This window comes from Chrysemys picta, chromosome 14, assembly GCF_011386835.1.
Source record: "Chrysemys picta bellii isolate R12L10 chromosome 14, ASM1138683v2, whole genome shotgun sequence".
NCBI classification, from domain to species: Eukaryota; Metazoa; Chordata; order Testudines; family Emydidae; genus Chrysemys; species Chrysemys picta.
In genome coordinates, this window is record NC_088804.1 from 18501015 (window position 1) to 18524739 (window position 23725).

General features: G+C 39.0%; 1 protein-coding gene across 22 annotated transcripts in view; it reads left to right on the forward strand.

Moving 5' to 3' along the window:
* ZNF423 (zinc finger protein 423) overlaps window positions 1-23725 on the forward strand; it is a 322726-nt gene that overhangs the window by 101139 nt on the left and 197862 nt on the right. For 10 of the 22 annotated variants that reach the window (XM_065567080.1, XM_065567087.1, XM_065567090.1 and 7 more), the window contains one exon: window positions 10377-10577. The exons of 4 other annotated variants lie outside the window; for them this stretch is intronic. In XM_065567080.1, the coding sequence (XP_065423152.1) occupies window positions 10377-10577 (201 nt within the window). Of the gene's footprint in view, window positions 1-10376; window positions 10578-14294; window positions 14376-23725 lie in introns of all 22 variants that reach the window. 8 more of the 22 variants (XR_010592556.1, XM_042852236.2, XM_065567079.1 and 5 more) reach the window with 1 other exon arrangement.

The following is a 23725-nucleotide window of genomic DNA, read 5'->3' on the forward strand; positions in this document are numbered from 1 at the left end:
TTGTGAGGCAGTTTTAGTATTCATAAATCATTAACAGGTCTTTTTGGAGACATCAGCCAGCAGTTAAGAGAAGCCTTGAATTATTGGGTATACCTGTTTTGACAGGCTACTCAGAGAACTCTTTAAAAAAAGGGCTGATAATTGTACCACACTGTAAATGGGAAATTGCATCCAGGCTGTACGTGTATTGAAATTGTCTTTACAATAGACACTCAGGTAGGTGTTGGTTTGACTTCAGGATAATGATTTAAACATAAATTGACCCTTGATGAGGGAGTTGGAGTTTCTGGTTTAATGTATTGCAGTTTTCTCTTGCCTTCAGTGCCTTCAAATGCCACACAAATAATTCCTTCGTAAGAAGTGCTTTTTCAGGAGATATATGCAGTTGACAGTTAATATAGAATTATTGCCCCTGAATGCATTTTTGTAATTACTTCCCAGAGATCTGTCTTTGTGTTAGAAGACATTTCACACTTTAGTAACATAAGTGTTTGGGGAGAACATGAGCAGTAATTACGAGCAGTCTTTCAGTGAAAATAAACCTAAAAATTATAAAAAAGCTAATGCTAAAGTTGGTTAGAGACAGTGAAGAATTTGTTTTATATGTTATGCATGTCTAAAATATCCAGGTTTAATAACCTATCAGTAAGTAAACTAAAACAATGCAATAAAGATGCAAAGAAACTGGTTTCTAATTTTTAAGCAATAATGAAACTAAAAACTGATTAAATGTGACACATTACTTGAGACAGAAGAAAGAAACTTAATCTGAGTGCTCCTATAGGAGATTTCTGCTATAATGGAAAATGAAATGACAGTTTGATCAATAAAAAATTAGCATCATTTAATAAAAGGTTTCTACTACATCTTGACTAACAAATATCATGGATGGCCTGAAATCCAAGAAAGCCAAAGTTGCAGGAAGTTATTTTGTGTGTGTGTTTGCCCATGGGGCCTGATTCTAAACTCACTGAAGTTAGTGGAAAGAATCCCATTGACTCCAGAGGGCTTTAGCTCAGACCTAGTATCTGTATGTATATGTACCAAAATCAGTAAACCCAAACATGAGGCTAAGGTCCAAAGATGTATTCACAAATGCAAATTCTGGTACTTAAATACTGACAGTGCTTGCAAATACATTAAGATGTTGAGTGAAGTCAGTGGGAATTTCACCCATTGTACTTGCCCCAAGAGGCTTACTGTTGAAATATACAGACAACTCAGAACTCCCTAGGAAACAGAAAGGTCATCTAGGACTTTCAAACATTACTTTTGTGTATTTTCAGTGTATACATTTTTCTGTTACTGGATATATAGAATACAATATAACTTTTTCCAGAGATTCATATACAGTACATTACAGCTAGGAGGTACCACTGTGATGATCATCTGGTGTGACCTTCTGTGTAACATGGGCCATAGAATTTACCCAAAATAATTCCTGTTTGAACTAGAGCATATCTTTTGGAAATAGCAATTAGAATTTTAGAAATATATATTCTCAAATCAAAGTGAGTTTAGACAAGAATGAAACCAAAGTTTCTTTTCTTTATTTTGTACAGCAGAAGAGAAGGACAAAGGTAAAACAAATATTTAGTGTGGAACTAGCTGAGTATTGGTGGTGGGGAAAAAAAATCCAGCCAGACATACTTTGTGTTTTGGAGAACCTCCACTTTGCCATTTGCCTAAAAATAGCCATTTCTCAGGCATTTTCTTAATACTGCAAGTTACTAATTTGATAATAATTTATAAATAAGATGGTTAAGTTTAAAGTAGTGCCCTCAAAATATTGTTAAATTTAGGTATCACAAAGAGCAGGGAGACCTCATAATTAAGAATTTTGCAAAAAGTACAGTGGTAGAAATCGTTTAGTTGTCAGATTGTAGAGCATGAGACGTAAACAGCTACCTTTCTCTTCATAATTTAGTGCTCAGTTTGTAACATAGTCCTTTTAAAACGCATTCTTTTCCACCAAATACACAAGTGGTGATTACTTTTTACCCATGAGCCCAATGTGCATTTTTCCCCCCACTATGAAGTTAAAAGGAAAAGTTTATATATTTAAAATGTTAATTCAGAACCCATATTGTGGTGATTACTATTATGATGTGAAATGCTGTAGCATTGATACAATACACACCACCTGAAATTCACTGGCTTTTGAATACTATACATATTCATATTTTGTTCCTAACTCACTTCATATAGTAGTTTTAAGTTGGGTTAGTGTATTGCATTCTGCATTACTAATTCAATTTATTGTTGTTTGAAAGTTTTATCTGGCACTAAGCAGCCTGTTCTCATCCCTGCCCTTCCAAAAAAAACCTCCCATAGCACTATTCTTGCTTGCCTGTACAGTCTGTTGTCAGAATCAAACAAATGACAGCTTGGAGAAGTTGGAATGGCCATAGCCCTAGGAGGTCACAAGGAGGTAACAATATACAATTTTCATGGTTCAAGGGTAGCCTTATCCTACTGTTCTTCATTACAGCACTGCAGTGAGATCAATTTTATTAAGTTTTAAGTCTTAGGAGGCCAACACCATTAACTACATGCTGGATCAAATAATTTTTTTGTATTATGATTGTTTTTTCCTCTTGTTGAGAGAGGAGAGGAACTGATGCACAGAATTCTAAGTCTGTAAGAAGTGTTTGTTTGAGCAGTGAGTGGAATGCATAGCAACCTGAATTTCAGTTGCTTCGACATCTTTCATATATAGGTCCCATACAATTTGACATTGCCTGCAATTTACCGCAGTATTTCATGTGCTATCCTTTCTGGGGTCTTCATTTGTTTTTTCAGCCATTTTCCTGTTTCTTTTTTTTTATGGTGTATTGACACTGAGTGTGAAAGACTTAGGCTGCTGTGCACTTTAGAGTCTTAAACGTGCTTGCTTTTGATCCACTTAGCATGTACTAGAGCTCAACAGAGTGCCTTTGCCTCAACCTAGCGCTCAGATTAAACTTTTATTTTTCGACATAACTTGGTCTTGTGAACCAACACATTGGCTTATTTTTGTGTATGTTTGAAATAGTTTTATTTTGTAATATAGCAAAGTAGAACTACTAACAATTACATTCACTGCAGCTTGTGTGCTATATATGTACAGTTGTAAGGTACAATACAAACATACACATGGTAAAGATTTGAATATTTTAAAAGGATTTTTTAAAAAGATCTTAAAGCTACAAAAACATGCTTCACTGGGAATATACAGCAAATGAGAAACTTCTCTGCCTACACTCTTTAACCTCAGATTTGTTTGCTCTTTCTAACTGGAGAATATTAATAACTTTTTGCCAAAATTTATTGTTCTTGGACTACGACCTGCAGATAATTTTGGGCATCTCTGTTAACATTTAAAAGCTATCTCTGATATTATAAGATAACAAACTTAATACAGTTAATTCAAACACAGACCCTGAACTGACATTTAACAATAGAAAAACACTTATTAATAAGATTTTAGATTAGGCATTTTACCCATAGTTTTTCTTTTGTCCACAGTTTTTAAAATTATACATGAAGTTTCTTCTGCTTTTAGGAGTTCACTGGCCGACATGAAATCACAAAACAGGAACGTTATGTCTTGTTGATAAAACATGGGACAGATTCATTTCTGGTGCAATACCACTGAAGTCAGTGGAGTTACATCAGGGATTAATTTAGCTCTGTCAGTTTGGCTGGTTATAACACTAAAGCTTCCATCCCTTAGGCTATAAACCTTTTCGTCTGTGACTTTTGCTCCAACCACCTGGTCTGCATCTCTGGACAAACATTCAGGAAATATTTTAAACCTTGGTACGGCCGTATTTTGCTTTTTTTTTTTTTTTTTTGCGCTGCTACTAAGATACTGTCTTTATCAAATGGATATGAATATGTTGCTGTGAATGTGCCCTCTGGGTAGTCACTTTATGGTGGGTTTTGAAGGTGTATCCTAAAGTACTACTGTATATATTGGGATGGTGGGGGAGTTTTGGAAGTCCTTCACAAAAAAATTCTGCAGGACTGGATCTTCCTCATCTGCTGTTGGGAGCCCCAAGATACTAAGAGTCTCCTTAATAAGGGGCAAGTCCTCCGTTCAGTGCATGTGACTCGGGTCCCCTCTTCTGACGAGTCCAGGAGGAACCTGTGTTCCTGTGTGGGTTGGCTTAAGAGGGTGATGACCGTCTTATCACAGTGCGACTGCTCTGCTAAGATGTTGGTGAGCTGGAGGTGTCAATGTCTTGGCTTTTTTTTGTTTTTCTTCATGTTTTCAAAAGTGCATATGTTTACATGTATAGCTGTTATAACTTGTCAAGTCTAAGCATTTCTACCTGTGCCTGGTTAAAGTACTTACAAAAGAAGCGTTGCACAATTAGAAGGTGAATGTAGTATCAACTATAATGAGACATACTTTTGATAGAAGCCCCACAACTTGAGGAATTTAAAACTAGATTGGACATAGTACTATATCGCAGTGGTTCTCAACCAGAGGTCTGGGCCGCCTGTGGGGCCGCGAGCAGGTTTCAGGGAGGCCACCAAGCAGGGCCAGAGTTAGACTTGCTGGAGCCCAGGGTAGAAAGCTGAAGCTGCACCGCATAGGGCTGAAGACCAGGGCCCTGATCCCTGCCACCTTGGGTTGAAGGCAGAGCCTGAGCAACTTAGTTTTGCGAGGCCCCCTGTGGCGTGCGGCCCCATACAGTTGTCCTGCTTGCTACCCCCTAATGCCAGCTCTGGCTTTCATATGCAGAAAACTAGTAGTTGTGGCACAGGTGTGCTGTGGAGTTTTTATAGCATGTTGCGGGGGAGGGAGGGGCTCAGAAAGAAAAAGGTTGAGAACTCCTGCTATAAGGAATAATCCTGCACTTCACCTTGCAAAATTGTACTGAAAATATATCAGAACAAGCACAAAATGACGATATTTTACTTGCCCCTTTCTTTTTGCAATTCTGAAATTGCCTAAAAGGTTCTTTCCATTGCTAATTTCTATAGACCAAATCCTGAGAGGCAATGTGTACCTGCATCTCCCAACTGCAAATCAATGAGAATTGCAGGTGGTCATAACCTCTTAGGATTTAGACCCATCATTTTGTGTCTCTAATTGTATGCTGCCAGTTAATGCCCATAGCTTTTATTTTTATTTATTATTGTTTGTATTACCATAGTGCCTAAGAGCCCTAGTCAAGGATCAGGACCCTATTATGCTAGGCTCTGTACAAACACAGAAGAAAAAGGTGATCTTTTAACATACAAAATATAATGGGTGAAATCCTGGCCCCACTGAAGTCAAATGAGAGTTTGGCCGTTGACTTCAGTGGGGCCAAGATTTCACCCTGTGTATGTAATTTATTTTAAAAGTGTCAGTTTTAAAAATTGTATGGTTTCCATAACAGAAAAATTCATGAACAGTTCACATGCTACACATCCCTATATTAATTATATACTAATTCTAATTTCAAATAAGCCAAATTTAATGAATTCCTCTCCTTGGTGTATTTCTTAGGTCAGCATGCCATTTAGTAACACTGATATATTTTGGCCTTTTCTATTTTTGAAGTACTGGCCTTATTTCTAGAAAATAAACCATCTCTTATCAAAAGAAATGATTAAGACTCACTGAAAACACTAACCATAGTGGCAAATAAAGTAACATTTTACTGACATTATTGTCCAGACTGTCATGAAGATAGTAGGGTAAAATATCTGTGTGTAGATGCACAGCAAACATTTTAAACCTGATACAATACAAACTGGCTATTTTCTGTAACTTTAGGCATAGTAAGTTATATTTTCAAGGCTGATAATTCAAATTGAAGCCTCTACTTCAGTTATGCAGCCAAGTGATTAAATACATTGAAAGCAACAATTAGAAATGGTTGCTATTCTGTGGACAATCAATAGTCTGTTCAGTATCTTGTTGGAGAAACTGTTGAGTATGAGTGGTTGAGAGTTTCAACCTTGATTCTTTCATCATCAGTATATGGATTTCCTATGTACTTGCAGCTCAAGTATGCCAGCTGTACCTAGCATGCACGTCTGTGAAACACAAAGATTTTTTTATTAGAATTAATTAGCAGTCATTTATTTTAACAAACCAGTGCCAGCAGTTTTCTTGTGTTGACTTTTCCACATAACCTCTGCGCTACATACAGATTTGTCCTGGTGTTGCTTGGTAACAGTATGTCAGTGTTAATATGCTACCCTCTCAATAATATGTACCTTGTGGGAATTCCTGGATATATCAGTAAGTGTGATTTTTTTTTACAGTATATACAATAGCATAAATAATAGTTTCCTAATCAGATTAAGCAATCCAAGCTCTAAGGCCATCATAAATATTTACCGCTCAGGCAAATAATAAAACTTGCACTTGATAGCATGTTTTAGTCACTGATCTCAAAGCACCTTTATAAAGGTGGAGAAGTGCTTATCTTTATGTTATAGATTGAAAAACAGGCATGGAGAGGTTAAATGACCGGCCCAAGGCAGACAGAATCAGTGACAGGGTAGGTCTCCTGACGCCTGTTGATCAAACCACTAATTCATGCCTTCTCCGCCGTATCTACTGGGGAACTGAGCCTTCTCACAGGTAAACAGAATGGTCTCTATGGCCATTTGTGAGACTCTTTTAGGTTTCCACCCCCTCTTTATTCCTGGTATGTTCCATTCCTGAGTGCAGCTGTTACTCAGGCTCTACAAAAGTGTTGTACAAATAGCCCTTTCTATTGTATATTTCTAGCCTTGAAGGGACACTTTGGTGTTGTGCAGATTTGATCCCTCTGAAGACAGTGCCGCCTTCGCACTACCAGCTTGATGAGTCAGAATTAGAGCCTGCTCCCAGTTCTGGGTCACAGATGGTAACCATTAGGTTGGCATAATTTTTTCTTATGGTGACTTACAATCTTTTTTGTAGGTTATTTTTTTGTAAAGTTTCTTAGTTTTAATAGTCAAAATGGAACATGTGGTGTCTCTCTTCTGAAATTCGTTCCATTAGGATCCATGTAGCAATACTTGAGATTAGGTATATTATACTATAAACTCATAAGAAACTCAGCCAAAGTCTTTAAAAAAACTCATTCTTAAAGAATGAGTTAACAGTATGGCTACATGGAGCAGGATGCAAAGCTTTTAATTACTAGCTTACCTATTTGTATCAGCCCACATTGGTTAGTGACCAAAAAATAACATTTGATGACTGCTTTCTTTTATGAAATGAGTTGATGCTCTCAGTCTAGTTTCCTATGGTTATGTGGCCATATCCAAAATACACAGCAATCTAAAGCACCACCAATGACAGCCTTGTTGGCAGTTTCTGCAGACGCACAAAGACTTAATAGGCAGGAGTAACTATCACACTCCTAATATGTATGTTCTTTAGTTCTTGGTTGTGACACATTGATAGGGCAACGTGTGCTACCGCTGAACTTGGCTTGCCTTGCCGCGCGCTGAAGACCTCTCTCCAAAGAAAAGCCTCCAAGTCTGTCAGCCCAGCATATTTCACAGGCACTACATTTACTTTAAAAGAAAAAAAAAAGTGAGCTGTCAGTGATAGTGAGGTCCTCCGTGCTGATATTCATATTCAATGTAAATGAAATTAACTCAAAAAATAGACACCCTGCTTTTCTTGTCCATCGTGCTTGCTGTAGATCCTGCTTTATAACCAAGAATCAAGTATATAGCCTGGAAGAAGAGTCTAATAAAGATAACATTCAAAGGAGATTGACAATAAGATGGAGAGAATCATGCACAAGTACAATTCTTTGAATACAGAATCTCAATTTTGAGCAATTTTTCCTCTGCTAAATACCTCAATTTATACAAGATTTGTTTCTGTGCTGTTACACATGCATATGTCTAGTAATGAAACTTCGGAAGGTTGCTCTTGGTGGAGCAAATTTCCTGTTTTAATAGGAAATAAAAAGATTTTTATAAAATGTTGCATTGCAGATGGAAATCTGTTGTCTTACCTCACATTGTACAAATTATTTTTCTGAAAGTAGTGTGCTAAATTATTTGTTGTTGTTGGATAGAGGGGAGCAAATTCATCCCTGGTGCAGTCATGTCGTTATTGGAGTTATACCAAGGATGAATTTGTTGCAATATGTTCACCAGATCAGCTGACTGTCAAAAGGAAACATTTCTACTCTGCTGTGTTGTATAGGTCCTGGAACATCCACTAATTTGCCCAAGCCCTTTTTATTTTTTTGCAATTGGAAAGGCCAGTTTTAGAAAGGCTTTCTCTAAGTTTGCCATTAGCAGTCAGAACAGAATTATGTGGCAGTTCTTTAAATTGGATTTATATACTTGGACTATTTTTATAGGTTTCTGTCTTGTAAAACTAGGAGAGTTGACATTCTGATTTATTAACTATCAACTCTACAAGACATACAAGGTTTAAAGATATTGAATGAGCTGTAATGTTTGTGATTCAAGTCTGGGATGAGAGATTGTAAAAAGATGTGTTAAGTAAATATGACAAAATGAAAATGATAATTTTAATATATACATTAAATTGTATGTTAAGTAAAGCAAAGCTATCATAGCCTTAAATGTAACTTATTATTTGGGTAGGTACCAGTTCAGAGAGAACCAGAATTATATTTTTTTCCCTACAATACAATGTTACTAAAGGAAGAGGTTATAAAGCATGAGATTCAGAGAACAGTACTTTACTGAATAAACATAGTCCAAACAATGGCTTACAATGTAGAGAACTTGCTGAATAATTTTTCTTGTTACCAAACCCTTAAATTCATTACCACTGCACTAGTGGTAGATCTGGTTTCATTAGATGAATATAATAGGTAGCTTTTAATGAATATTTTCTATTGCAAATATCTGTGTAAACGGACAGCAAAAGATCCTGAAAATGTGTAGATCATTTAATTGTTGAGAGATGCTATATACACCACAAGCAAAAGCATTGATTTTTAATATTTCCTTTGCAATCTGAAGGGTATGTCATGCTATGAGTGCTCCATGGAAAACTGCAGAACAGTTTACACCAGTTGATTTACACTATTGTGTTCAGTGCAGATGTTTGAAAATGTGTGTTTTCAATGGATGGCAGTAATAGAACCCTACTAACTTTATATATATGAATTGAAGTGCTTACAGTTCCTAGTTTTCATCTTGAATAAATTGTATTTCTCAGTTTAGTTTCATTTTTTCAGTATTGGTTGGCATTAATCTCTTTGGATCCAATCCCATATGAGAAACGATTGATCTGTATAATCAGTGGTGTTTCCTTCATAATTAAAAACAAACAAACAACCCAACAACTTTATAACATCTCATTAAAAATTTGGATCAAGAAGAGATACCCTCAGTCCCGTTTAACAAACTAACTTCTGTCATATCAATTCAGACAATGAACAACTTGGAACTTCTTATAGAAGATTCTGTGAATTCAATTTTTTATTGCAGTTTGTGCTTCAGGTTCAGTTTTATAATGATTCTTTACAGTCCACACACTTTATTAATACAGAGTTTAAGATGAATGGAAGGAGGCAAAATAGGCAAATCAGTCTAATAGCATAATTTGAACATGCTCTTTGCAAACTGCATTTTGGTATTAAAGACACTATGTAGCTAGAGAGCCTGATTCTTACCTCCATTAGACCAGTTTTACACTGGGTGATTTCCACTGATGGCAACGGCTTTAATCCTGACTTACACTAGTGAAAAGAGAAGCGGATCCATAATTATATCTCTGTTTTAAACTTGCAGTTTATTCTGAAAACAAATTCCTTTCCCTTTAAATTTCCATTTTCCTGAATTTGGATCACAGTTTAAAATAAAGAATATCCAAGAAATCTGAATATCAAATACTATAATGTTAACCCGACAACTAGAATTCAAAGCATGTCTGCCTAGCAAATTGACTTCGGTTAGCTCAGGTTTAGTGGAACTACTCACATACCAGAAGATAAATAGGTATGGGGGCCTTAAAACAGATAATTTTTTCTTAGTGATGCTTGAAGATTGCTTTTTGGGGTGGGGTGGGAAGAACTAAAGAATTAAAATCCAGCACTTAACTTTTCTTAATAGTCAATAATTAATCTTGCAAGTTTGTAATGTACTGTGAATCTGCTTCAAATGATGAAGTGCTAACAGGTTGGTATGATGGAGACCTAGAGGTTCCTACCATACACACACTAAAGAAGATTAGAAGAAAGTATCTTTGGAGGATTCACACCAAGTATTAAAGAATACAATTGAGAGTTGTTACACTGCATGATACAAAAAACAAATTAATATAATGAGAGGTGTCAGGAATAATGTGAAGTGAGAGCTAGGGTAATTAAATGTATCTAATAGATGCAAGACCATTTCTTTAAAAAATTTTCCTCAGACCACTAAAACTTAGTGGAGTATATTCTTCCTGTTGGCAGGAGGCCTAGGAGGAGAGTTGGAGAATGAGGTGAAGGACAGCCGGGCCTTGGAAGAGAGGAACAGCGTGACGAGTCAGGAAGAGAGAAATGAGGAAGATGAAGACATGGAGGATGAGTCAATTTACACCTGCGATAACTGTCAGCAGGACTTCGATTCACTGGCAGACCTGACTGAACATAGGGCACACCACTGTCCTGGAGGTAATGTTAAACTAGCTTTACAATTCTGACAGGTGGTTAGCTGGGTAATTGGACATAGCAACAGCTTGAGGCCTCAAGTGAGATTAAAGAATTAATAATGTAATTTTACAGTTAATGTAATTTTATTGTGGTGCCTTGGGTAGCCTTTGTTCACTTCTTTAATAAAATTAAAATAAAAGCAACAGCTTTCCAATTGGAATCTGTCAGTAATTATGCTAGACAAAAATGTTGTCTTTTTTTATTAGCGCTAAGTTTTAGACTGTTTTTTCCCCCCTTCAAATGGAGGAAGGTTGATTAGTTTAAAGTTAAATGATTTAAGTGTGCAAAATTCTAGGGAAGAGAGACTCTAAAGTCCTCTGAACACTTTAAGTGGACATGACAATTTCTGAGATTAAGTTTTAGGATGAGATTTGTAATCCCGTGCTAAACAAGGGCCATATTACTGCTTAGTGGGTCATTATTGCATTTCCTTTTGAAGTTTAAGGAGATGGTGATGGGTGTCATCACAAACTGATCTTGATTTTATTTTCCGAAAAGAGAGAATGAGCTCAGAGCATTGATGTGAACAATTGCAACATATATTGCTCTTACATGACACTTTCTATGACAGGGAAACCAGCAGGTATTCTACAGATCAGGTTAAACTGATTTTTATTGCCTACAGTAAATATCTTTGCAGGTCTAACCAAAGATGTAAAAAAAGATATTAGGAGAGTGAGTCAGAGAATGTTCATGAGACTAGAAGTCTCCATCCTTATCCTTCCCAGAATGCAATATTCAGCCATCGCTTTTCCCCACAAGTCACATCAAAGATCTTTTGTGCCAGTTCTTCTGTGGGGAGACTGGCTAGGTCATCAGCCACAGAGGGAAGCTTCCTCTCTCCTGCAGATCGATCCCCAGACCCTCAGTCATCTTCCTCCCAAGTGCATCTTCCTCCCCTGGCCTCCTACATTTGTCTGATAAATAGTTTGTGTCATGTCTCCTCCTCCCTCCACTGCCCCCCAGCTGGGCACAACTAAAAATAATGTTACTAGAAATGTATCCGATAGGTTGAGATACCTGCAGCTTCCCAGATATGCTAGTTTAGTCTGCCCTTTGTTCCTATGATACTTCATGGGGCTCATGGTTGGGCTGTCTTGAACCCAGGCCTGTAGCTCTCTTCCTTGCCCTCTTACAGCTATTTGGAGAAGTGAGTTCCTTCTTTTACCCATTTCTGCCTGCTGGGAGGGATGGTAAGTTCTCTCTTGTGCTGCAGGTGGACAGGGATTGCAATCTTACATCTGTCTCAAGTACTGGTTCTTCTGCTTCCTGCCCTGCCGCCTAGAATCGGCGCAGTTCTTGTTCTGCCCGTATTGGACAGAGGTTAGGGAGCAAACCTGAGGCCCCATCAAAACCTTCAGACAATCTACCTCAAGGTAACTACCCACAGGCTGATAGCCACGGTAGTAGTGATGCAGAGATTCTTTAACATGCACTGAAACATTGATAGTATGTGGAGGACTTTGTTCATTCATACCTGACTGCCTGGAAGGAGTAGCTGAAAACGACATAAACATTGTTGAAGGCCACAACTTCCGAAAAGGAAGGCAGAGGCACACAGCTGGTACAGCCATTTGTACACTCAAAATGAAGACCAGCAAATGTTTAAAGATGCTGAGCATGTGTAAAGTCCTGTTAGAGCAGTGACCTAAGTGCAAAAGCAGCCACTTGAAGGGGAGCATATTCCTTTGCTCATAAAAATGGGCTTAAAAATGTGGCCTAAAATATATAAAAAGAAAATGACATCATTTAGTGTCAGTATTTTCAGGGCCCAATTTTAATTTATTCAAAAATTTACAATTTCATTAGTGAGAATAAAAATAAATTCTATATTTTTGTGGGACCTACCATAACACTGTATATCAGGCTCCAACTCCTGACTTTTGAATTGCAGTTAATACTATTCATGACTGTACTGTCTTCGTACATGACACTGGTACAAAAGGGAAGACATTTTGGCATCAAAAGGCACTGTATAAGGACACATGGAATTGTTCCTGATTAACTGTTTTTGATTAACTCCGTGTGTGGATGCTCTTATTCTGGAAGTTATGCTATTCTTCAGGAATAGGTATCGCACTTTAAATTTGTATTCTACCTTAATCAGAAACAAGTTTCAAGTGTAGACAAGCCCTAAGTTGTTTGACAAAAGTAAAAATGTTTCATTTAAAGAACAGCGAAAACAAATCTATGCTAAGTTCAACAGAAAAAGACCAGGGTAAAAATCTTTCAGCATTAGAAAATAGGATGTGTTAAAAATATTACCCTATAAAAAAAGCTACATGATAGTGTCCTTTGATATACTCCACTTCTTTTATTTGTAGTGCCTGCCATACAAGATTGTAATGTAGTGTTTGTCTCTTGGCAAGTAAGGATTTCATATCTTAATCTGAAGCAATGTTTTCAATAGTGTATGTGGGTCCAGATCAATACAGGCAATATTTGTGCTGCTAATATTACAAGGGTGGTAATAGAACATAACTAATGACTTCCTGTGGGATACTGAAGTTAGGAAGACCTTGCAACTCAGGAGTATTGCAAGATTAGGTGAGATCACTCCAAAGAATAGGAAAAAACATCTATTTCATTGGAATCCCTTAGAAATTCATTACAGTACACTAAAGTTATAATACACTTTGAAAGCACCTTATTTGATATGGAAGGAAGTAGCAAACAGCCATTTTTCCCCTTTGCCTTTTCATGTACTTCAAGCTTGTTTCTTTCAGGACAAAGCATCATTGAAATGTAGACATCTCTTGTAGCATAAATGTGTGGTTTTCTTTTTGATGTCAGTGACAAGTAGATGTTCTCTTTCTGACAGAATTAGGTGCCTTTTATGCCTATTACTCTTGCCTGATGTCTGTGATTGTAGGTTATAGATTTGGAGTTTCTACCAGGATTCTGAAATGGGTTTAAGTGGGAGCAACTTCCAGAGAGGTGGCATCATGTTCCTTCTCTTCCTCCCTCCAAAAAACCAATTAAGAAGTCAGATCTTGGAAATGATCCTTAAGCCAATTAGAAGACAGTTCTAAAAATGCCTTCCAAAATGAATGCGACTGCTGAGCATATCATTAGATGTCTTGAGTTTTTAAAATTAATGCTTTCCCCCCTTCCTCTTTAGAGAGAACTAAGTATTGGCACCCATGACAGATTTGCCAATCCTTTTTTAGAAAACAAATATTTTTTGACCATTGCTGTTATACTTTGGATTGTTGACAATAATATAATTCAAACCTGGATTTACAAATCACCATGTCCCCTCTGGCCAGCAGCAAAAGCTGCATGCATCAAGCAACTGTTCAGCAGTGTACCTTTGTTTTTGGCTGATGCTGTTATTTCTTATCTGATGAAAAGTGGCTGAGAAGCCCCAAGCTTTGCTATGCGTGTATGTGTGATTCTGTTGTTGTTTATCCGCATGCATGATTGCCTTTTCTCAGATTAAAAATACAGCTCCATCTTCCCTTTATTTTTACCTCCTTCACCCATATTCCCCTCCCGTGCTGCCCTCCCCCATGGTCAGTGTCCATGTGTAGATTACTCTCCTTCTTTTCAGTTTCTCAACTGAATATGGAGTATTTTTTTAGCACATTAGCACATCAATGAACTGGACAGTAGTAGGTTACATTGGGGTCCTTGAGCATTTCATGAGGTCCTCTTCTGTTGTTGATAACTTTACAGGTTGTCTGTTTCAAACAGCAGCAGAGCTATATATGGAAATTGCCAGCTTGGAAGCGGCTGATTTTTCTAAACTACTGTACGGTAGGAACTAGTTTATAATTAAAGTCTTGCAGTTGCTCCTTTTAATGCCCTGTAACTTGTTCACTAGGCTTACATTTTAAATGAGGTATTGTAACTGTTTCATGCTAGTGTATAATTTTTCATTTTCTTGTATTCACCTTCTACAGAGAACAGTAATTGCCTTGCAACTGTATATACAGGAAGCTCACCCAACAGCCACTATATGGCAGCTTGCAAACCTTCTGATTACATCTCATGAATATAATTCTTATGTAGTACTTTGTATTTCATATTTACAAAAACGCACTTCTTACATGCTTCCCTCCCCTCTGCAAAATATACAATGGTTTGCTGCACTTGATTGGCATTTCAGAGGTTATTTTTCTTTTTTAATATTACTGATTTCCCCCCCCCCCTTCGCAGAAGAAACTGAAATGCTGTTGTGTAAAAGCAGTATAGAAAGTTAATTACACCCCTAGTTTATACAGCTGTGGCTTTAATGACCTACTGGCCCTAATTACTATGTTGTGATTCAGTCTGAGTGCTCTTTCCTTTCCCAGAACCCAGTTGCTTTCTGTTAACCTGGCTAGTGTTTTAAAGTAAAAGGTAATAGATTTCCTTTTTGTCTGTGTGTGGTGCTGAAATTCATTTTTCCTGCTTTCCACAGGAGCATATTAAAATTGGCACCAGAAAAGCCCTGGTAACATTGCCAAACAGTGTAGCAACAAATGTCTTCCCTTAGAGTGCTCACTTCTCAGCATAAGGATGTGAAAGTGGGCACTGGGACAGTTAAATGTTTATCATCATGTTGCTTGAAGGGCTGTTAGCACAAACTTTTTGTGTTGCAGGCAATAACACCTCCAGATAATGGGTATACGGAAGATAATAAATTGCCGGGTCAGCCTCTGCTGTCCTTGATGACTAGGCATTTTGTGTTTGGCCCTGTATTCTTTACATGCATTCACTGGAATAAGAATACAAAATACAGTCTGATTGACTTTTCACACTACCACTGTAGGAATGAAAGGAGCCTCATTCTGTGAGGTTCTAAGAAGTCAGTGTTGAGGGCGCTCCACTTCTCACTTGAAGTGCCAAGATATTCTTAGGCTGACTTCTGGCTGGAATATTTGAGGGTCTAGCATAACTGATTCCTGTTACACAGATATTATTTAAGTGTATGGGGCTGGTTTTCATTCAGACTTTGAAGAAGTTCTTTTCAGGACTCCTATAAAAAGCACATCAGTAAGTTACTCTGCCAATGTGGCACCAGCCCCCTCCAGCTTCCTGTTTAAATCCACAGTGAAATGTAACCATCTCTTTAATATTCTTTACTACATTACATAAAAAGTATTGGAATGTCTGAATCTGCAGCTGGAACTGAGCAAAAACTCAGTTACAAATCTGATGATAAATAACGCATATGCTAACCTTTGAAGTATCAGCAGTTTAGTTGAGCTTACTGTGAAATATATTTCTTGAGCTGCTGCTTAAGTATATTCAAACTAGAACTTGTAAGATTTTCACTCATTCAGTGTGCCAGAGGGACATGTGGTGTGGTTCTGTTTAAGGATGCGGGGGTGGGGGGTGTTTCAGAGTATATGTATGTGCCCATATGGGAATCTCTTAGTCCGAACGTTGTCCTAGTGTAGTATTTAATGAATTAGGAATGTTTATAAAAGCTTTGCAAAATGTTGTGATTCCTGATGGTGTTGCTTTCCAGCACTCCCGAGAACCTTTCTGCAGTTGAAGGTAGGTGGCATTACCATAAAGTCTGCCCGGGTCCATGTCTGGGACATAGACTCAAACTGCGGGCTATTGCATAGTAAAGGGAGTAATGGAGGATGCTAATATGATTTGGAAATTGTTTCTTCAGCATTTTCTGTAACATTGGTTTTCTGGGTCTGTGGCAGTGCTGCCAATTGACTGTAAAAGGGTGGGATGGTGATATATTTGAACCTAAAATTAGGATTGTTTACCGTGAAGGGCCAAATTCTGGAGCAGCTTACTCCGGCATATAGGGTCAAAGGCAGCAGAAATAATGTCTCCTGCGGCACAAGTGTGCGGGCAGCAAAGCAGGGGAGAGCCCATACAAGACCGCCTCGTGCCCACCACACAGTGCATCGCAGATGGGATCTCTGTGGTGGGTCCCTCAGGTGAACATGCTGGGGCAGGGGGAAGAATGGAATATTGTTCTCACAAATAAAGAGTTTTGTGGCCTGCATGGTTCCATATAAGTAGTGGGAATAATAAGCCACATCTACTAGGTGGGTGTTGGGATTGATCTTCAAAGCTCTTAATGGTTTGATACCAGGCTACCCAAAAGACCACCTCTGTCCTCAGGTCATGCTTCTGCCCTTGCGAATCACTTGAACCAGAGCTCTCTCAATATTAATGAAAGAGAACTACTGGCAGGGTGTTCTTTGTGAAGGCCCATTGACTCTGGAAATCACTTCCCCACCAAGCTTGGCTAGAGCCCTGATCTGTTTACTTTATGAACATTCTGCTGGGCCCATCTTTTCTCCAGGGCATCTTGGGAAGGGCTGGAGGGGTGGTTGTGTAATGCTACGAAAGGCCTTTTGTAAGGTCCCCCCGTCCTCCCATGGGAGACTTTTAATGATTAACACTGGCTGGGGAGCTTTTATTTTTATGTAGTCTGTTATCTGCTTTGTTGATTGTTAATTACATTATGGGAGGGGATGGTGCCGTAAGCCCATGGTGACCAGATAGTAAGTGTGAAAAATCGTGACACTTTTTTTTTCCAGGGGAAGGGCCAATAATTGTTGCATATATAAGACAAAGCCCCTAAGATCCGGACAGTCCCGATAATATCGAGATGTTTGGTCACCCTACCTAAGCCTGAGTTGGGGGCATATTAGAACATAACATAAAAACGGCCATACTGGGTCGGACCAAAGGTCCATCTAGCCCAATATCCTGTCTGCCGACATTTGCCAATGCCAAGTGCCCCAGAGGGAATCAACAGAACAGGAACTCATCAAGTGATTAGTTATGGTTGTTTTATACACTTAAATGAATAATAAATATTTGGGAATAAGAGAGAGGGAGTGAGTTCCAGAATCACTGATTGCAGCTGTGTCAGAGTATCTCTTGCAGAGAGTAGTGGATGTCTTTCAGGTAGGCAAGGTCCAAACCGTTCACTGATAACAACTGATACTTTAAAGCTCAAGTAAAAAAATAAGTCAAATCAGGACTGTGTACAGACAATCGTGTTTCCAGTGGGAAGCACCCTTTGACCAACAGAAGCTACTTTCTGCACTAACTTATGTTTTCAAGTGGTCTTAAACTCTGTTCTGTTAGCTCCATGAAGAGCACATGGTAGTTGCCTAATCTCAAATTGACAAAAGCTGGATTACTATAGCAGAGTTCACATCCCAAAGTAAAGGCTGTGCCTTACTTGTCAAGTGCTGATGGAAGAAACCAGTTTTGTCTGGATTGAGCTTCAGGTAGAATCATAGACTATCAGGGTTGGAAGGGACTTCAGGAGGTCATCTAGTCCAACCCCCTGCTCAAAGCAGGACCAATCCCCAGACAGACTTTTACCCCAGTTCCCTAAATGGCCCCCTCAAGGATTGAACTCACAACCCTGGGTTTAGCAGGCCAATGCTCAAACCACTGAGTTATCCCTCCCCCCATTGCCCTTATCCAACTCCCTGTCTCAGCCAGAGCAGAGCAATGAAATTGAGACAGAGATCTGCTTGTCTTCAGCATTCTGAAGACATCTTATCCCGTCTCCTAACGGCTTCATATACTCTTCTGACAATGTGAATGACTAGACTGAACCACGTAATACCCCATGTGAGAGAGCTGTGAGCAGCTGCCCACTACTACTTTTACTCTCAGAAAGAAAGAATTGGAGCCACTCAAGAGCAACTCTCTCTATTCCTGCTAGGGACTGCGGATGTGTAAACAATAGCTCGTAATGTATGGTATTGAAGGTACCTGACAGAGCTAAAGAAATCAGCATGGCCACTTGATCTGCATCCATCACCAGGAAATCACCAATCAGTGCAGTTTCTGTGCTGAAACCAGATTGGCGGAGTTCAAGCAGATCTGATCTGAGGGTTGTCTTGCCACAATCTTTCTTTACAGTTCTCCCCCTGTTCCTCGCAAAAAAGAGTGGGAGACTTGAGACATGTTATAAATAGAGAACTATTATGGGTTACTGCCAAATTGACATTGTCTGTAAAACAGCGAGCAGATAAAATATATCCTCTTAACACCAGACCAGCAGTAAACACTAGCATGTCTGTCCTAGCATGGAGGAAATGGCGGGGTTATGGCTATCTCCCCACTAGTGGGAGATGGATTATTCCTTCTTCTGTGTGGGAGCACTGGGACGGGGGACGGGACGGGACCAGAAAGGTTCTCTCTGTCTTCACAGCAGGAGTCACAATTAAGTCTTCAATATTTACTAAGAAGAAAAGCAACTAGTAGTGTATTTCATGCATTCATCACAGAGCAGTTTTTTCATCAAAAAATGCTGAGGAAAAAAAGCCTTTCTCAGGTTAGTGTCTTTGAGTGTAAAAAGTAGAAATGGGCAGAAAAATTTTCAAAATTTGAAATTTCAGTAAAAAGATGGGGGAGGAAATGTATGAACGTTTTCAAAATTTTGCCTCCTGTTTTTTGACTAGCTGTAGCAAAAAACATAGATACTCGGTAGTAGACATGTGAATGCTTTTGTTGTAGCCTCATTAAACTTGGCTTGTCTGCAGACACAGCTGGCATGTTGTTCACTGTGCTCCAGGCATGGGGAAGCCAGAATGCAGCCTCCCCCCAGTGCTGGCTGGCTTAAGGGAAACTAGCCAGCATGGCTTGGTCTTCTTCAGATGCCCAGCTTTCAGGTGGTTAGCTGGGGCATCCTCTTTAGTGACTTCTGAATTTAAGGAACTCAGAGCTCAGCTTGCCCTTGATGCTAGCCTTTAGGGACTGCCTGATACGTTTCTTTTTGCCAGCTGACAGCCTGGTCTTCACTGCACCCTGCTTTGAGGAAACCTCTGCTGCCTCCTATCTTTTCGATGGGGTGTATAAGAGGCCGAGGTGTTTCAAAGTCAGTGGGAATGGAATGAAGCAGTCCAGCTGGAGAAGACTGGGCAAGACGTGGGCTCTGCAGTTTCATTTCCTATGTGTGCCCCATAACAAATACCTCCTCTGACTTATCTGGGTCTTTCTTTTCTTTTACTGTTCCCTAACTGTCTCTGGGCTTGTCTGCGCTGTTCTGCACTTTGGACTATGGAGGCATGAATAGCAGGGCGCACCGAAATGCTGCACTGCTACTCTCCTGTGTGGTCACTGTGGGCACAGATTAAAAGGTTCCTAGTTTGAATAAATATAATCCTCTTCAAATAGGATTACATTAATGCAAACTAGGAACCTTTTAATCTGTGCCCACAATATCCACACGGGGGAGTTACAATGCAGCACTTCAGTGCACACTGCTGTTCATGCCCCATTGTCCAAACTATGGAGTAGTGTAGACAAGCCCTTTTCTTATTACCTTTTTACCCCTTTCTCTTCTTTTACTTCCATTGAACAACCTTCTTTTTCAACCAGGAATTTTTTTGCTTTTTAAAAACTCTTTTTTTGTGACTCTAATATTGGTGGGAGGTGCTGGACTGATATCCCTGGAGACTGGATTCTTCTCCCTACTGAGAGAGTGATTACAGCATATGTTGCAGGAGTACAAACTCTCCCATCACTGTGTCTCAATCCCTCACCTGGAGGGACAGCCTGTAGAGGGGAGCCACATCTGGCTTCTGCCAAGGTACCAGTTAGTGTAGGTGTACCTTGTTCTAAGTGTGAACTTATGTCCACTGAGGACTAGTCTGAGACCATCAAACTCATCCATTTTATAGTAACAATAGTCAGGCAATTTGGACTGGATTTGGATTTGAACTGGTAATCTGGTGGTGAAAGGCTCTAGACCTCATTTCCACTTCCTGCTTAGCCATCCAATCTTGTTACCATCTCAGCTCTCTTGTATAGCATGACAGTGCATTTTCAGGAGTCATTCCTTTTCCTAGCAATGACTGTAATGAGTCTTCCTCTTGTTTTTAAAGTCACTGTGGCTGAGAACCTCTTTAGTGGAAGCAACAATATACTTATGAAATTAACACTAATAATAAAAAAGACAATTGGAAGACAGACAAGATTATGGAGATTACTAGTTTATTACTACATACTGTCTTTTGCCGTAGTTAATGAAAAAATGCAGGTTGGAATTTTCAGTCTATTCTAGACACTTATATGGCCCCCTGTAGGATTTGAGCACTTCACAATCTTCAATGTATTTATCCTGACTACACCCCTGTAAGGTAGGGAAGTACTGTTATACCCATTTTATAGAGAGGAAACTGAGGCACACACTAAATGAGTTGTGCAGGGTCACACAGGAAGTCTTTGGTGGAGCAGGGACTTGAACCCAGGTCTTGATGTTCTAGGCTAGGAGCATGTTCCTAATCACGGAACCATCATTCCTTTTAGAAGGACTACTTTTTTAGCAGATGGATTTTCTAAAGGAGTTAGCCACCCAAATTTCATTGACTTGAATGAACTATGAATACAGGCGATTTATCGCAATTGAAAGGAATTTATTTGGAAATTTGAATTGTATCAATCAACGTCATATCTGCATGCATTAAAACAACAACAAAAACCTTTATCATGCTGCTCTGGTATGCTAATATGAGATAAAAAGTAGCTTATGAAGTGCCTTCCTCACTTTTTTTCCTAATATTCATTTATGATGATCCTCAAACTTATCTCTTTCTCAACATCTTATCTGACCTTGGCTTTTGTAATACGGAGTCCTCCTGGTTCTCCCAGTGCGTTCCTTGAGTGCTGTTTTTGGCTGGTCCACCTGCTCCCTCGTTTTGTCTTTGTAATTCTAGCAGGGGGCTGTCTCTCTTTGATGTCCACCTCCTTGCTTTACTTTTCTCAAGGCCGTCATTATCTCAGTTCTTGCTTACTGTAGCTTCTTCTCCTTTGACCACCCTATTATCACATGCGCCATGTCCAATCAACATGAAACACAATTGCTTTCCCTGATTTGTCTTCCTTGCCCATCATTCTGACTACCTAATTACATTCAAGCTTTTTGCTTTGGCTTTCAAGGCTACTCAAAGCTCTGTCCCTCCCTACCTATACATCTGCTCTTGTTTCTTATTGTGTTGCCCCTTTCCCCTTCACTCTGCCAGTGATGCAGGCCTTGAATACCCATTTGTCTTCTTCTCCCATATTTGTCACTGAACTTTCTTCTATGATGCTCTGTATGCCTGGAGCACCTTCTTTCTATCTTGAGATAGAGTTGCCAACTTTGGTTGGATGAATTCTTGGAGGTTTCATCACATGACATTATCTTTAATTAAAGATTCATCTTTAATTCCTGGAGACTTTAGGACAATCCTGGAGGGTTGGCAACCCTAATCTTGAACAGATTCACAAGTCCACCACCATCTCCTCTTTCAAATCCCTCCTCAAGATGCTTTCAAAAAATCAGCCATCAAATGGTGGCTAGATTGTCGGCAGACTTGGCTGGGTTGAGAGACTTTAGAGATACCTGGTATTATTGATTAATTTGTTTGTTTTAAAAATCAAACGTATTGTCGAATGATTCTGAAACATCAAGCCATGCACAGAGCTAACCCACTTGATCTTATCACAATTATCTTGACTCCACCCTCCCCTTTTTCTTTCTTTCTTTCTTTTTTTTTTTTTTTTTGGTTACACATGCTGCTTGTGTCCTGATCAAGTTAGATTCTGAGCTCCTCAAGGTAGGGATTGTTTCGCTCTAGGTATTTGAACAGCACCTGGCACACTAGGATTCTGATACTGATTGGAAAAGGAAGCTAGTAGAAGCTATATCTTAACTTGTGAACTAGCTTAAGGAAAAATATTGCTTGAGTTTTCTGGCCAATAGTTTAAACTCCACAATGCCAGCATCAGAAAAAAACAGAGATAAGAAAATGATTCATTTTGTGTTGAACAGTTATTTCACAGCATTAACTGGCTAAAGTTGGCTGCATTGAAAATGACATTATTACTTTGGGGGGGAAGGGCATCAGCCAAGAAGAAAAATGAAGTCAGTCTTGTCTGCACAGCAAATTGGGAGAGTGTGTTTGCAGTTCGGGTCTGAACAATGCTGATTGGTTTGACAGTGGCTGCCACAGTAAGTGGCTGTGCATATCTGGATCATAAAGTGACAGGCAGGGTTCAGTACGTAGAGAACAGGGTGGGTGGGAAATGGAAGTAGATCTGTGAACTTGCCCCTTTTGAGAGAGCAAATGCTCCTCTCCCAGTGACCAGGATAGTTGATGAGCAGCTTGCCACTGTATCTAAGTGTGTTTTGCTGTCAGGGAATGTCACTGTGGACACCTCTGTAGTTTAAAGGCGCCAGTATACGTATGCAGGGAATAGTGGAAGGTCGTTGTTAAAAATTAGTGTCTGGACTTTGGATTTTGCTCTGTTGAGGAAGATACTCACAAATGTTTTGAATTAGTTCACTTTCCTGCATATTTGACGATTTTGGAGGAATGGATCCTAACCAAAATTTCAGGGAAAAATAAGTTGCTTTGTTTAAACAGACAAGAAATTAAAAAAAAAAAAAAAGAGAGGAAGGGCTTAAATTTTGTCCTGAGGGTGATAAAACTGCATCACACAGCTGAAAATCAATCTGACCTTCACCCACGTGATGCTGTTGTCTCAGTCTGTCTTTCATTTCCTTTGGTTGAGTGAAGGCCATGGCATTCAGTAGGGAGAAAAAGCAGAGGAAGGAGAGGAGAATCCTGTTTTCACTGCAGAGGCTTTAGTGCTTGCTTATGTTGACTCCAGGAAAAAGAGTTGCTGTAAAACTTTGGACTTCTATTTTTTAAAAAATCTTTTCCCCTCTTAATGGATGGGAATCATATTAAGGTAAAGATTTGCTATCAGAAGAAGGGACAAGCACTATAAAAAAGTGTGCTTGTGATCCAAAATATATATATTTTTATTAAACTTGGAATTAGTCAACAACAATATTTTATACTGAAAGCTTTATGTGAGAACAGGAAACCTGCCCATTCATTCAAAAATAAACTTGTATCCAAAGGAAAAATGTCCAAAGAAAGAAAATTTACCTAGATGTGTATATATTTATATATACACTAACATGTTAACAGAATTTAAAGTCCATGTGCATACAACGTTATTGATTTACAAAATGCTGGGACAGGCTGATCTGGGCAATTTTGCTTAATGAAAAGAGTTATACCAGTCTGAATCTTTTGAATATTTGAAGATCGCTTTTTTCCACTGCAGCCTGAGCCTGGGGGTACATGCCGACATATTCACACCTTATTTTTCCAAAGATACAGTAG